Here is a 14,510-nt window from a genome sequence, read left to right as displayed (position 1 = left end):
ACATTTATGTTTTGAGCAAGCTCTTTATTTTGCGTCACATATTTGATGTGTGCTTTTCAACAAGTTACAATGTGAGAATACAAGTTTCTTGCTTTTTTTTTTTTTTTTAATATGTTTAGAGGGCGTTGGCAAACCTGTCAGATCAAAGGTCTGCTGGTCTGCTGGCAGCTGTAGACTGGCAAACAAAACGATTTAAATGAACTGCTCACAATCACTTCTGGGCTTTTCTTCCTTTTACCTCATGTAAGTACAATTTTAGTGTAAACTTTAACTGCCCTCTGCCATGACTCAAAAGTTTTCTGAGCACCAGTTCCAGTGTGGGCCGATCCCTCTGCGATACATCTCTGTATTGTAGCCTTAGACGAGACACACACTAAACTAGCCACAGATGTCAGTTTGTAAAATTTGTGGAAAATAAAAGTTTTTTAACCTCTGAATAAATGCCTCTTGTATATAGGCCTATATCATTTTTTTTTACTCATTGTACAGTACAATTACATGATTTTAAATGAGGTTATATTCACATAAACCCTTTTTTATCCACACGTCGTACAACGTCGAGAGACTGCCGTTCCCCGCCAGGCTTCTGAGTGCACATCCGCACTTACTTTGGTGATAAAAATGACTTGTTACAGCATAATTTCACAGAGATAAATTGACATCATTTCACAAGCTCCAACTTGTCCGTCCCTTCCCATTAAAGTAAACACGGTTAATCAGTGCTTCGAGGCAGACATCTTTTCTTTCCTCCACTCCTAGACGACTGAAGATTTCTTAAAAATGAGGAATGAATTTAAGCATATCTTTGTTATGGTTGGGATTTTAAAGCCCTTCTTTTCAGAAGCTTGTGTTATATGCTAGTGTCAGAAGGGACGTGGGGGGATTATTATCTCAAATTTGATCTAAGAAACAAAAAAAAGGTAGTTGTAAAACATTACTTACGTTGTAAAGCCTGGTGCTACAGTCACACGAGGACACAACAGTCTAAGCGCGCACGCACACACACACACACACGTACTGTTACAGATAAGCAATAAAAATGCACAGTTCCACCGTCTCTCATACGCACATTAAGCTGGACGACTACACGCACTGATTAACAGGGTTTGGTCTTCAAGTCTTGACTTCAGTGAGTATTAAAAACTTCAGCTGCTGCAGCTGTTTATCTTCTTCTGCTCCTTCTGTTGGGAAAGCAGCGTGGTTTGACACAGAGGTCAAGCAGTAACTTCTGGTCCAGTTTTGGAAAGCTTTTGTTTTTTAGCAAATTGTTTTGTTTCATGTACTTCTGTGACGAGGAAAGGGGGGAAGGAAAAACAAAGCATTTTCAGTCAAATGTGTTTGAGCCTCCAAACAGTTTTGTACTGCCTTCAAGTGGAGGAACTGCAGGCTCAGGTGGTTATCCTGTGGTTTGGTGACAGTGTTGGTACCAAGACGCTGCAGGGAGGCTTCGAGGTTCAGGTTTTCTCCCAGGGTGCCTTTATAGTGGCGTCAAATGGAGCTTGAGTTTTGAGGAGCAGCACTAGCGGCCTTTGTTCTTTTTGGCATTTCCCTAAAGAAAAAACACACACACACACACACAAAAATGAGCTCAGTCCTCTAAACTCAAAGCAAGCCATATCCAGGGTTGGTGCAAAAGCTAACGCTCTGTGTTGCATTTCAGTGCAGTGACTAAGACAGACAAAATTCGTATTCCGTTTCAAAAACTGAAAAACATGCTGAGGCTGGTGTGCTGGCCTTCAAGAGAAAAATCGCCCCTTTAGATCACAAACATGCCGGGTCCTGAAACTTCCCAGCATGCAGCCATCCGTGTGCGCACAAGCAGGGGCATGCACGTTTTTTCTTCTTTTTAAAAAAAAAAAACAGCCCTCTCCTTTACTGCTCCTGTAGCTTAATGGCTTTTTCAGACGTCTGCGGCAGGTGCTTTTCCCATTAAACCTCGCAACAACCGCAACGCCACCGCTGACCTCCCACTTCACCTCATAACTGAGAAACTTTACAATGTCACACTTCACTAGCGGCTGATCCTTCACACTCCACGTGGCCGTATCGCTTCTCTTTCGAGATTTGGAGGGACAGGGTGGTGGTACGGTTTGGTCTGTAAATGTTCAACGAGGAATTACTGTCAGCTTTATTCACGTGCCAAACACATTTGCTTCGCTGACATGAACGCTCACTTTCGTAGAGATCAGGTGACGGATTTCCACTGCGGAATATTCCACTTGTTTACCTTAAAAAACTCCTGTATGTTTTGGGTCACTGTCCATGTGTAGCGTGAAGCACCATCCAATCAACCCTGCTTCATCTGTGTGAATCTGAGCAGAGAGTATAGCTCGATACACTCCGTAATTCACCCAGCTGTTTCTACCTTCTGTCACATCACCAATAAACCATAGTGACCCATCGTTACTGTAAGCCGAGCGTGACCACACCATCACACATTAATGCTTTGAATTATGAGCTGATCCCAGCCCGCCCCGTTACATTCTTCTCCCCTTAATTCTGCTACAAGTTGATTTTAGCTTCATCTGTCCAAAGAATATTGTTCCTGAGCTGGTCGGCCTTTTATAGATGTGTTTTGGCAGTCTAATCTGCACCTTCTACTGTTGTGGCTAATCACCGGTTTGCTCCTTGTGGTGAACCCTTTTACTCTCATTATGGCAGACTTTGAAAACGATACGCCTACCTCCTGGAAGAGTGTTTTTCACTCAGCAGGATGTTTAAAGGCTTTTTTCCTCTGCTTATGGAAATGATCCTGTGATCATCCACCATTTAACCTCTCAAAAATATATCGAACTGTTTATTCGGCTGGTGGATTTGTGTTGTTTTCTCATTGTAACGATGACCTTCTTCACTTGGACCAGCTGACGTTGACCACACATTTTAGTGTTCACAGAAAAGTGCAAATGCCAGCGTGAACTAGAATCAACTCCAGAACTTTAATCAGAATCAGAATCAGAATACTTTATTGATCCCTGGGGGAAATTATTTAACTTTAACTTGCTTAATTAATGCCAAATTGAATGTATATACGTAAGCAAAGTCTACACATTAATGTTGTTGCGTTGACATACGCATTCAAATGATATCACCGCCCAAACATTTCAGAAACCTAACTGGAGACTGGCAGCACCTCACAGCTGAGAGCAAACCCTGAGAGGGAACCAAAATTTTAAAAAGAAAATATTGCAAAAGAAGCTGGAATTCAAAAGGTTATACCTTGCTGCCCATTTTGAGCGTGTCGATTTCCTCTCGCTGCTTGCTCAAAGTCTCGTTCATGCTGCACAGATGGTCGCTCATCATGCTAAGCTGGTCTTCGTAGCTCCTCTTAGTCGTAGCCAACTCATCCTGCGTGTCAGGCCCAAACAGTTACAAAGTGAATGCTTTTTGACTTGAAAGGACGCTAATGTTTACGCTTTATGCTATAACTGGAAGCTCTTTGGCAGTGCATCATACCTGCAAGCGTGTGATATTCTGATTAGCCAGTTTGACCTCCTCACTGAAAGTCTCCCGCGACTTCTCTGCAATGGCTAATCTCTTAGCCAAAGCTCGACACTACAAAGGGAAAGAGAAAAGTAAACAACTTGCTGTGCCCTGATGATTTTAAAGCATGTCTGGCAGGCTTTACAGATCGGTTTCAAAAGCTGCAATAACAGGAAGGATTTCTTTGAAAAGTAGGTTTATTTAAGAAGAGTGTCAAAGTTGCAGGAAATCCACAATATTAGTCTCTGCTGTTAAACCGTCACGTCTAACTCGACATCAGGCGCATTTCTGTTGCTATAATGCCAAACTAAGGCAAGTGACAGTAACTTTAACAAGTCATTTACATCGAGGGTAAGACACAACATATTACTTAAAATATTTAGTGTCGGTTTTTCAGTGGAGATGGTAATAACCCCGACTCGAGAACCATTTTCAAAGCACAAAGAGAATATGTACTTGTAAGGCAAACTAACGGTCTTTCTTACGACACACAGTTACTTTGATAAACAACTTTCAGTAAGATCTTCACCTCAGAGTGAAAGTGCACAGCTTTGCTATCTGAAATCTGGAGTTGGGTGGTGAGCTCTCCTACTCTGGCCATGTAGTGGCTCTTTATCAGCTGCTCCCTAGACTCCTCGTCTCCCACCTGCAAAGTCAGACACAACATCAAGCTACACAAGATTTTGTTGTCCTTGGAGGGAGCATTATTAGATGGGTACAAATTCTGCACTTAAATATTTTAATAAGATGTACGGACACTCACATGCTCATCTGTAGGTGTTGTGCACAACATTCCAACCTGGTGACAAAAAAAAGAAACGAAAAGTAAGACAAATGTAAAATATATAAGAAAAACACAAAAACAGACATGCAGGATATAGCTACTAACTACAACACACGTGTTACAGCTACTTGAAACAAACATTATGAGAGCAATCTCAGCACTGAATAACAACAGCATTCTCCTACTCTGCCACATCAGCTCTTGGACGTCTGTGTTTTATTAACCGGCTTAGTGTGGAAGCCAGAAGAAAACAACAATAATACTCCCTTTGTTGAAACAAATCAGTGCCAAGGACACAAAATTTCCCCTGCAAAGTGAAAGCAAACAGCAGACCGAGCGGTCACGGAGAAGTACCAGGCTCGTGCACAGCGTCGGCTCTTTTTCTGCAGCTTTCAGTTCTGCCGCTGCTTCTTCGTGGCCCCGCGTGAGTGCGCCGGCTGCAGCCGTTTGCGAGTTCGGACTTCCCCCGAGAGCTGCTGCTAGCTGCGCTTCCAGTTCCGCAATGCGCTGGTTCTCCTTTTCCAGCCGCACCTTCCCTAACTGGGCCTCCAGCAGCCAGTGCTCCTTCTCCTGCTCCAGACGAGCAATCTTCTCTTGGCTCTGCTGCACCTGCAGGAGGCCAATGGGGAGAAGGAGAGAAGTGGACAGTGAGCTTGTGGATACGGAAACGAGCAAAGGTTAGGAGTTGTAAGAAGGAAACTATACAATAATCCTCACTGGGTTTTATTATATGGCTTCGCACTTTGATAAAGTGACACATTTATGTGAAACATTGGGCACTTTAAAAAGTAAAACATCAACAGCTTTGCTAGCTGTCCACACCTCAGATAATACATGACACGACTGTGTTAAGACAGGACAGTTTTTTCTCTACTTGTATCACCAATTTATCCGTATCTCTGTATTTTTACCTGCTGAGTGAGACCTTCTCTGCTCTCAGTGGAGCTGGTTAGTATGCGACGGTTTGACAGGGCTTCTCTGTACGGAACAGACTGGGGCTTGGCCTAAATGGGTGAATAAAACACTTATTTTAGTCATTTATCATTTTTAAAAATCCATGTAATATTTTTAAAGAATTTGAATTCTGCAGAAGCAGGCTTAAAATAACACTCAAATTGATTAAAAGTAAATGAAAAAATGGAATTATAAAATATAAAAACAACGTAAAAGCAGATCAAAACATTTATAAGATGTAAAATGTAGATATGAGACTCTCAGAGATGAAATACTTACAAAGACTTTCTTAATGCTTTTGAAAAGATATTACAAATCAGTGTTTTTAATCTCACTAAGCACACTGATCTAAAGTCTGTGAGCTGTAAGTTGAAAGGCTTCAGTGTTTCCTACTGATTCAAATCCTGTTTGTGGTTGGGAGACGTGTGTGTGCATATATGCGCTTCATTTCGTCCCCCCCCTCTGCATACATTTTATTTGCCAAGTACTCTGTGACAAGTAAATAACTCAGCAATATAATCAGCTGCTGCTCCGATGAGGGTTTCTCCTGCGAATCAACTCCACTGTTTCGGACTGCAGCTGGTGACGGTAGCCCTCGCTCTGCTCTGCAAGTCAGCGCAGAGGAGCGTGAACCAGTTCTCCACCTGCTGCAGGTGTCGATTAAAGCGGCCCTCCGACTCAGGGCGGTTCTCCAGGGCACGTGAGGGGGCGGGGACCACTGCTCCTGTGCTGCCAACTGCAGTACAAGACGGAGGAGCTGCACTCCGAACGCAAGTCAAGATCCCCTTTTGGGAAGCGGCTAAATGATATTAAGCACTTGCAACGATCCAACCAGTAGGAAAAACATGAAATATGAATTTAAAGGCATAATAAATACTAAAAGTAGTTGAAAGACAGAACCTCTCAGCCAGCCCAAGTAAAGTCTATTTAAGGGAAAAAGGAATAAAGTGGGAAATAGCATGCTACACACACTAACCTTTTTGACAGCTTGGATATAGGCTGTTGCCTTCTTTTTGTTGGCCAGCATACTCTCTGCTTGCACGGGGTTAAGAGCTGCCGTGCTGCCTCTCGGACTGTAGCCCGATGATGTGAAGAAGTCCAAGTTGTTGCTGAAGAAGGTGGCAATCTGCAGCAAGTTACAGCGACATCACGTGTCAGATCTCTCAAACAAAACGGATATCTCCTCAGCTGAAGAAACCCTGACACTCAGCGTTCTGTTTACCCTGAGATTAGCCGCTGTGTTTACAGCAGAGAGCCAATTCCACCACCAAGTATTGAGGAAGATAAATGTTGGAGCAATTAAGCCTCTGCCTGCTTGCAAAATGCAGCTCACTCCACATGTCGTGGGCTGTGCTGCAACCCAGTGGAGTGTCATCCAATCGGCACACACACACTTCAGCCGACAATTCGCTCGATTCACAAAAATCATTCATCCCTGTGCTCTTGCTGGGGAGCAGCTGTACAGACTGCAATTTGGACTGTGTCTTTCAACGTTTAACCGCTGCCCACCTGAGTCCCGCACTTCTGTGCTCTTCCATTTGTGGCAATTTACCAATGTGACCCAGTTGCAGAGACAACTCACTGCTACTTACAATTACGCCTTTATGTATTGAAGCTAAACATACACTACAGGAGATATAAACCTGGCTGCTGCCTGCCCCCTGTTGGCCATACCTTGCCGGTGCAGCTAGTTAAAGAACCCAGAGATCCCAGGAGGCACTCTGTGGTGGTACAGAGCTTTTGGGTGACGGTGGGGAGCTCCCGCTCAATGTCGGCCTTCTGGTTGTAATGCTTTGACATCTCTGGACACACAAGGAGCAAAAAAGAACAGCAGGATTTGCTTTATGTTCCAAATTTAGCTTAATAAACGTGGCTCAATCAGTGCCTCGCTCCCTGACCGGTGTTTTTTTTAACAATAACCAACAGATTTTCACAATATTCTCATACACTAAAACTGCAAGATTTGAGTGAACATTTAACTAAAATACCCAAACAAAGGCGCTTGTTACAGAAACCCATTCTCACAGCTAATTGCCTACAAAAGTGACTCTTCTCCAAAGAGCAAAAAATTATGCTTCCGTCTGCTGATTCATTTGAATAAACTTTACACTGAATCTTCTGGATATTTAGTCCTTAAAAAGCTGCTTTTGCTGTACTATTTATGAATGAAGTACATAAAGAAATCTGTGTACGAAAACAGATCCACCCACCTTTAATGGCATCATGTAGACTGTGCAGGCAGGCGGCCAGCTGGGTGAAGACGGCTGACGTGTTGCTGTGTGGCATGGCATCCTGCCGAACACCTGAGACACATCGCGCACATTCGTCAGACATGTCTGCTCGTCACTTCATAAACCCTCTGCTGTATTTACATACTACCAAATTCCTCTATTCCTTCAGGAAAAACAGCATTTAAATGAATATGTATGTATATAATTATTCTGGCACAGTACTGACTGAGAGCTTTTAGACAAAAAGAGTTCAAATGCTGTGTGATAACCTACTGGGTAAGGCCAAAAGGTTAATGTAGTTCTGCAGTTTCTCAAACACAGATGTCACTCGCTTGATGTCACTCTGCAGCTCCTGGTTTTTCGCACTAAGGGCAGCAGTACAAAGAGGTGCCTCGCACTCTTCTTCGAGGCTGAAAGCACAAGACACCCATCACAATAGCCTCCTCCACTCTATTTGTCTCTATCTCACACACGTGTACACACACACACACACACTGCTGACCTTTTTAACTGGTAGGGAAGAATCTTTTGGAGAAAGTGGGTGTATGACGAGAAGTTGTCAGAAAAAATTTTCAGCTTGACCACAGTTTCCTTTCATTCAAAACAGAAAATCACAATTAGTGTCAATTTGTTTTCTGTCTCTAAACAAACATATGACCTCCACACCCTCCATCCAAAACGTACCAGTACTGTGACAGTGTCCTCTGTGATGCTTTGGTATAACTGGAGAAAGCTGTCCTCCAGGGGGCGCACATAGGCTGCATTCTCATGCAGATACTGAGAAAACTGGGTTAAGAGAAGGAACATACATTAAACGAAATGCGCCTCCTTATCTGGCACCAATAAGGCTAGCATAGTTAACTACAACCAGATGTGAAAAGTCTTTGTTAGTCTGGTAAAAAATTATTGCGACTTCCTAGATGGATGTGTTTACTGGCACCTTGTATGTTTGCAAGACTGCTTTTTTATTGTAATACCTAGACTGATTTTCCTAAAATCTTGCCTCTGACATACACCCTCAATAAAATAATCATTAAAAAGTCATTAAAAAAAACAAACTAAACTCAACTAAAACTAAACATTTTCAATCAATGAGAACTAAACTGAAACAAAGGAACCCACTCGGGAAACCGACTGAATTAAAATAAAAAGTCAAAATGAAATAAAAAATAAGAGCTGATTAGAAAATGCAAAACTATAATGGCTTTGAACACCAGCATGCATTGTATTTGACAGAATGCCTGTACCTTCCCTGTATGGCTGCCTCACCTTCTGGTTCAGAGGGGAGATGGTCTCAATAGAGGAGTCCAGGGGGTAGATGTGTACTCTCTGCTCTGTGTAGGAGTGGACGTTCAACAGAGCAGCCACCAAATCCTGGATGAAACTCATGGCCTGGCCTGCTACATCCCGGGCCTTCAGCTGAAAGGCGGCACAGTGCACAGATCGCTACTTTACCACCCTTTCTACCTAAAGGCAACTCAGTGTGTTATCGCTACATTGCTGTACAGGTAATATTTTTAAAGGTGGTTACTTGAGATGTGAATCTGTACTTGCAATACACCCGAATGTGTTTGTTTTCTCACTTACCTGGTGCCTTCGATTGTGTGATGGCACGTTTAGGCTGTTGTAGTCACTAAATTCTGCAGAGATGGAGGAGAAAAAAAAGCAGCATGTAAACTAGAGCAGAACTTCAACCCCCGCAATGAACTTTTATTAACTTTGCAAACACAGTTTAATTGGTTGCGTCGGCGCAGCGTTACAGTCGTGTGTAGCGTTACAGTGCTTACTCCAGGGTAGCGTGTAGTTATAGTATCACTGACAAGGATGGAAATGTTCTCAAATAGTACCAGATACTCACTGGTGTCATTAAAGGGCACTTTCTCCTGGATAACACTGCTGCTTTGTTTCACCTGTCTGTTCAGCTCCGACTGGCACCGCCTCAGCTGCTGCTGGCTGCAGAGGGAGATCGAAGAAGTGTTGAGCTGCTCCCAACATGCATTTCAAGTTTGTGTAATTCAGTTTAAAAATGCAATGTGCAGAAATGTGTACTGCAAGATTTGCATCATGGCTCTACAAAATGTATTATGTACATATCTTGTATTTGTCAAAGTCAGTTCAACACTCACATGTAGGGATGGGTACCGGTGTCCGGTGCCATCGGTTCTGACATAAACGGTAGTAACCAGACCGAAAAGCAGCGCACATTTCGGTGCTTTATTTCGGTGCTTTTTTTTCCTGAGCTGTGATACACTTTAGATTCTAGCCAATCATTTTACGTTTCCGAGGATAGTAGGCGGGGCCAGGTACGTACGTTCTGTTAGAGCAGAGCTACAGATTAAAAATGTCCAAGGCGAAGCGGTCAAAAGTCTGGCTGTACTTCATAGCAAAATATGCAAACTCAGCAGCCTGCAACAAGTGCTTTAAGCTGATACTGTGATACTGTCAAAGGAGGTAACACCTCAAATCCGATGAAACACCTGGCGACGCATAGCGTTTTTTTTAAAAGCCCAGAAATGCGCCGTATTTGATAGCTTGCTGCGAGACCTCACACCGTGCACATCTACTGCGGGTGGGTTGCCTGTTATGCAACATCCCCCAAAAACACGAAGAGGAGAGTCCTGGCCCCTAGCCCTGCCAGTGTAGCAGAAATGATGACGGATGATGGTGGCAGCAGCCGTTCTTCTCTGCGTGAGTAGCTAATTTACGTTGAGTAGGCTAACCACGTTATTACATTAATGCATGTAAGGTGAACTAGCAAACATCATCATAGCTACATGCGGCTGTCCTCTTGTTTGATGGCAGATACTCCCTTCACCCTGGCTAAAAAGGCTAAAATGACCAAAGAAAAAGTGGAAAACAGTTAAACATGAGAGGTTTAGGACAAAGTTTGTGTTTTTTTTCCATTGATTAAGCACTGCTTCCAGCCAAGAGTGATACCATATATGCCCCATAGCTGCAGAAAAGGCTAACATTGTTATATTTTTACAAAAAACAGCTGAACATGAGAGGTTTTTGGACCAATTTTGTGTTCTCCATTCTTTAAGCACCGGTTTGAGCACCGTTTGAGCACCGGCACCGTTTCAAAAGTACCGATTTGGCACCGGTATCGGATAAAACCTAAACGATACCCATCCCTACTCACATGGTTACTTACAGTTACTATGCTGAACAATGTTATAGAAGAATTAAATCATTCAAACTACGAATAAAATGTATATTTACCAGTCTTCTGTTCGCATTCTGCACTCTTTTGCTTCTCGTTCCAGAGTTTGTGCTTTCACCTGTAAAAACAGGGGGAAAAAAATAATTTTTTAAAAATTAAATGTTATCAAAATTGGCAATTGTGTGAACAACTTCAATGTTTCTCCCACTGAGCCCTTACCTCTAAACGTGCTTTGTCACTCTGCAGCCGCTCGATCGTTTCTGCATACTTTGTGGTGAGCCCGTCCACGACGCCATGGTGCTGCTCTGCATCCTTCTCCAGCTTTTCTAGTCGCTCCCTCAGCTCAGCCTCCGTCTTCTTGTGCCGCTCGTCTGCTTCGTAAAACTGACAAAGACACAGCAGGAAGCACAGCTGTCACATACGTGACCTCCCCTCGTATCCTAGACTCACTGTAAAATTTGTATTTTAAACATGCACTCTAAGCTGTGGCTGCCTACTTGGATGTGAAGTCGCTCATTTTCTTCTATCTTTTTCTGCAGGTCCTCATCAAAAACACTCTGGGTTTGCAGGCCGTGCTGTGAAGGAGAGTCTCCTTTACTCTGGAGGAGATTGGGGGGCTATTAACTATCAACTTGTCAGACAAACATTACTGTGAAACTACCATAACTTTAAGACCACTACAAAAAAATAAATAAATATATGCTGCTGTGTAGCCACTCCCGCATTTCCCCCTTTCCCCTCATGTTCACCTTCCCCTTTTTGCCCTTAGCTTCACTAGCAGCCAGCTCCTCTTGTAGCAGCTCCACCCTCTTGGCCAGCTGCTGGTTCCTGAAACTGAGACTGTCCATCTCCTGCTCCTGCTTCCTCAGACTCTGGTCTCTCTGCTTCAGCTGCTCCTAATGGCAGAAAGAAAGTAATGACTTTGATGAATAACACATGCAAGCAAATCACAGCCTTTAAAACAACATGAAGTCATTCTGTTGTCATTGTGCGACAGCAACATAATTCATGGTAACACTGCAACAAGTACAGGTCAGACTTGGTGATCACATTTGGTTTGCAAATATGAAAAACAGAGTTGCTTACAATGTCATTTCAATGCTTGCTTTCTCAATACTTTGCTTTCTTTTTTAAATATAAATCATTGTACCTTTAGTGAGGCAGAGTTGGCCTGTTCATCCACAACCCCCTTCTTCAGCACTTGGTTCTGGGCACGTAGCTGTGAAGTACACACACACAGAGGAAAAAAACCATTCAGATGTAAAAAGTACAAACTGCTGTTTGAGATGCAAATGCAATTTTAAAATAAAGAGTACACGGCAAATCTCTGCTCAATAATTATGTGTAGTTTTGATTTTTTATTCAATTCTATGTAGACAAGATCAGAGCAGGTAATCAAATAATAGTCTCCGCTGCAATTTTGCCTCCTAATGACTCCAAAAACAAGAAAATTGAGATGAATCCATTAGTGTGTTTCAGTGTTGCTCTCATTTTGCCTTCTGTTATAAATCATGTGACTTTTACCGTTCTCTATAAGCCCAAAATATTACGTTTGAGATAAATATGAAGAAGAAACGTATTGTCTGTCAGACTGTGGCATGCTTGTGTCAGTTCTTTTTTTAATATACTTCAAGTTCAAGTCAAGAAAAGTTTGCTTACTGAGTGACTTTTCCACATTTATAAGTAATGAGTTATGAGTACTGACCATACAGGAGAAACCCGAACTCAGTGCTTTTTACTGTATGATCAGTAGCCTCTAAAGACATGCTTATTACAGCAAGAGTCTGTGCAACAATCACACAGTCAGCATTTCCTGAGGATCATACACTGTTTGGCTGCTGGTGGGGAGGAGCAGAGTGGAACAGGAAACAGCTATAACGCTCCCGGAGCTGTCAGCTGACACAGAAACAAAGGCCACACAGGCTTTACTGTCTCTAAACTGTTTAACCATTAAACAATAGTTTACATCCTTTGAACACCGCTTATTTCTAATGCAGCATGCAAGACATTTTCCCACGCAGCCTAAGGAAAATGCACCAAACAAAGCATTAAAGCTACACACAGGCTGATAATGACACCTGTGTGTGTAGCCTCGGCGGCTAGCCTACATCTGTGATAATCTACCTTATTCCAGGTGAACTGTATTAGCTTCTGCTATACCCAACAAAGTAGGTTCTATGGTCTAAGTTATGTGTATGTCTTTGACAAGCTGATCTGCTTCACTTCACTTCACTAATCATAAATATCTCAGGTGTTGTTTTCCATTGAGTTCAAGTTCACGCAAGGCACAAAACACCGGGTAGCTGACGCTGATAGCTCACTGACAGGTTCTGTGTAGTAGCCTTGTTAGCAATAACAGGTAACAGGTATCGTTAGCAGTAAACAGAGGCGGTGTTTTACCTTTGAATACTCCTGTGCCAGTTTGCTGTATTTTGTCTGCAGGTCTGTAACGTTAGCCATGGCGACGCTATCTAGTCGCCAACCGGTGATGCTAGGAAACGTTAATCCTCAGTAGCCGGACTGGCCAAAGGCTGTCCGGTTAGCTTAGTATGTAGTTCACGGTGTCAGTTACTTGCAAGGTTGACGTCGGAGACGGTGAGCTGTAACCTGGCTAACTCAGGTCGGTTACCCCACTGGTAAAATTTCTTAATCCAACAAGGCTTCTTCCGCTACCTGTGAGAACTGAACTCGGGTACATTATGACAGTAGGTCTGTCATCAGTCCCGGAAAATAAAACGGACAGTGGTCAACAGTTCATTTCCCAAAACACGTGTTTATTCCGATCTAACAGTAATGTCCCCTTTTTTTCCAAGTTAGCACCAGTAACGCCGACAGAGCCTGTTAGCTAAGCGAAGCGAAGAGGCTATGTAGCAAAACAAACCCCGACGAGGAGCGACACATGTATGTGGTTTTATCTGACAGGAGCCGGTGACCCGCGGCGTCCGCAAATCCTATTAGAGAGTAAAGGTAGCGGCTGCTCGGCTAGCAAAACAGCCCTAAATCCCCATTCATTTGAAGGAATACTTTCATTTTCTAGCTAACCCGCAAAATCCTCCTGAAGTCTGAGCCAACAAGAGAGGCGAGCACCGAGGTCAAAGTGCAGAAAACAGAGAAGAAGGGAGAAGGAGAAAGCAGGGCGCCACCTAGCGTTTGAAGAAATAGATAGATAGATAGATAGATAGATAGATAGATAGATAGATAGATAGATAGATAGATAGATAGATAGATAGATATCATTTACTTACTGTCATTTAAATTGTAGCACACTGTATTGTTATTTTTTCTTTTCTTTTTGTTATGAAGTATATATTTGAATGACTTTTAATTTGATTATAGCTCTTCAAAGATTTTCTCAGTCATTTCACACTCCATTGATTAAACTAGACTTCTATAGTGAAAAGTATTGATGACGAAGGAGCATGCAGGCAAATGAATTAGCTGTACTTCCTGACCTTACTTCCTGTCAGCTCGCAAAATGACTGTGAACCAGTTGACATCAACAATGCATCAGTATGTTTTTTTGGGTGTCTTAAAAAGTAATTAGCTGGTGCAGCAGCTTTTTAAATTATGTTTAGCAAGCAAAGTGAAAAAAAGTGGTGCTGGAAAGAGGAAGGAGACAGAGAACAGAATCAGCATACTGCCAGTTCTTTGGCTATCAGCAGCTGATCACATAACCCAAATGATGAAACTGTATTTGGCGTTTTTGTAAAGGACTAAAATATTGTTACTTCTCAAACATTGAAATTAGATACTCTTACTATAATACTGTGTGTGTGGCATGTCTGGAAGTTGGTCCTCTGAAAATGATGAGGAATTCTAGAAATGAGTCTCCCAATCCAATCAGTTTGTGAAGACCTGTGGCTAATGGGCTTGTCTTCTTTGTTCTGTGCTTATATAC

At 42.6% G+C, this 14,510-nt stretch overlaps 1 protein-coding gene across 2 annotated transcripts; it reads right to left on the bottom strand.

The window, feature by feature from the left end:
* Nucleotides 1-3: 3 nt before the first annotated feature.
* On the bottom strand, nucleotides 4-14,154 carry ppp1r21 (protein phosphatase 1, regulatory subunit 21). 2 transcript variants are annotated; one of them, XM_026189615.2, is made up of 22 exons: nucleotides 13,013-14,154; nucleotides 11,763-11,831; nucleotides 11,362-11,508; nucleotides 11,110-11,211; nucleotides 10,832-10,996; nucleotides 10,672-10,730; nucleotides 9,308-9,402; nucleotides 9,037-9,089; nucleotides 8,719-8,868; nucleotides 8,134-8,235; nucleotides 7,952-8,040; nucleotides 7,723-7,859; nucleotides 7,429-7,521; nucleotides 6,893-7,020; nucleotides 6,195-6,344; nucleotides 5,176-5,268; nucleotides 4,619-4,873; nucleotides 4,244-4,279; nucleotides 4,010-4,126; nucleotides 3,454-3,552; nucleotides 3,217-3,345; nucleotides 4-1,549 (listed from the first exon to the last, which is right to left on the bottom strand). In XM_026189615.2, the coding sequence occupies exons 1-22, from the start codon at nucleotides 13,070-13,072 to the stop codon at nucleotides 1,520-1,522; spliced, it is 2,358 nt and encodes a 785-aa protein (XP_026045400.1). In that variant the 5' UTR covers nucleotides 13,073-14,154; the 3' UTR covers nucleotides 4-1,519. The 2 variants fall into 2 exon arrangements, with proteins under 2 accessions (XP_026045400.1, XP_026045401.1); XM_026189616.2 differs by having other exon boundaries at nucleotides 11,110-11,187.
* Nucleotides 14,155-14,510: the final 356 nt, after the last annotated feature.

The sequence above is a fragment of the Astatotilapia calliptera genome, chromosome 13 (assembly GCF_964374335.1).
Source record: "Astatotilapia calliptera chromosome 13, fAstCal68.1, whole genome shotgun sequence".
NCBI classification, from domain to species: Eukaryota; Metazoa; Chordata; class Actinopteri; order Cichliformes; family Cichlidae; genus Astatotilapia; species Astatotilapia calliptera.
Note: the sequence above shows the minus strand (reverse complement) of the source record. Positions and strands in the feature narration are given on the sequence as shown.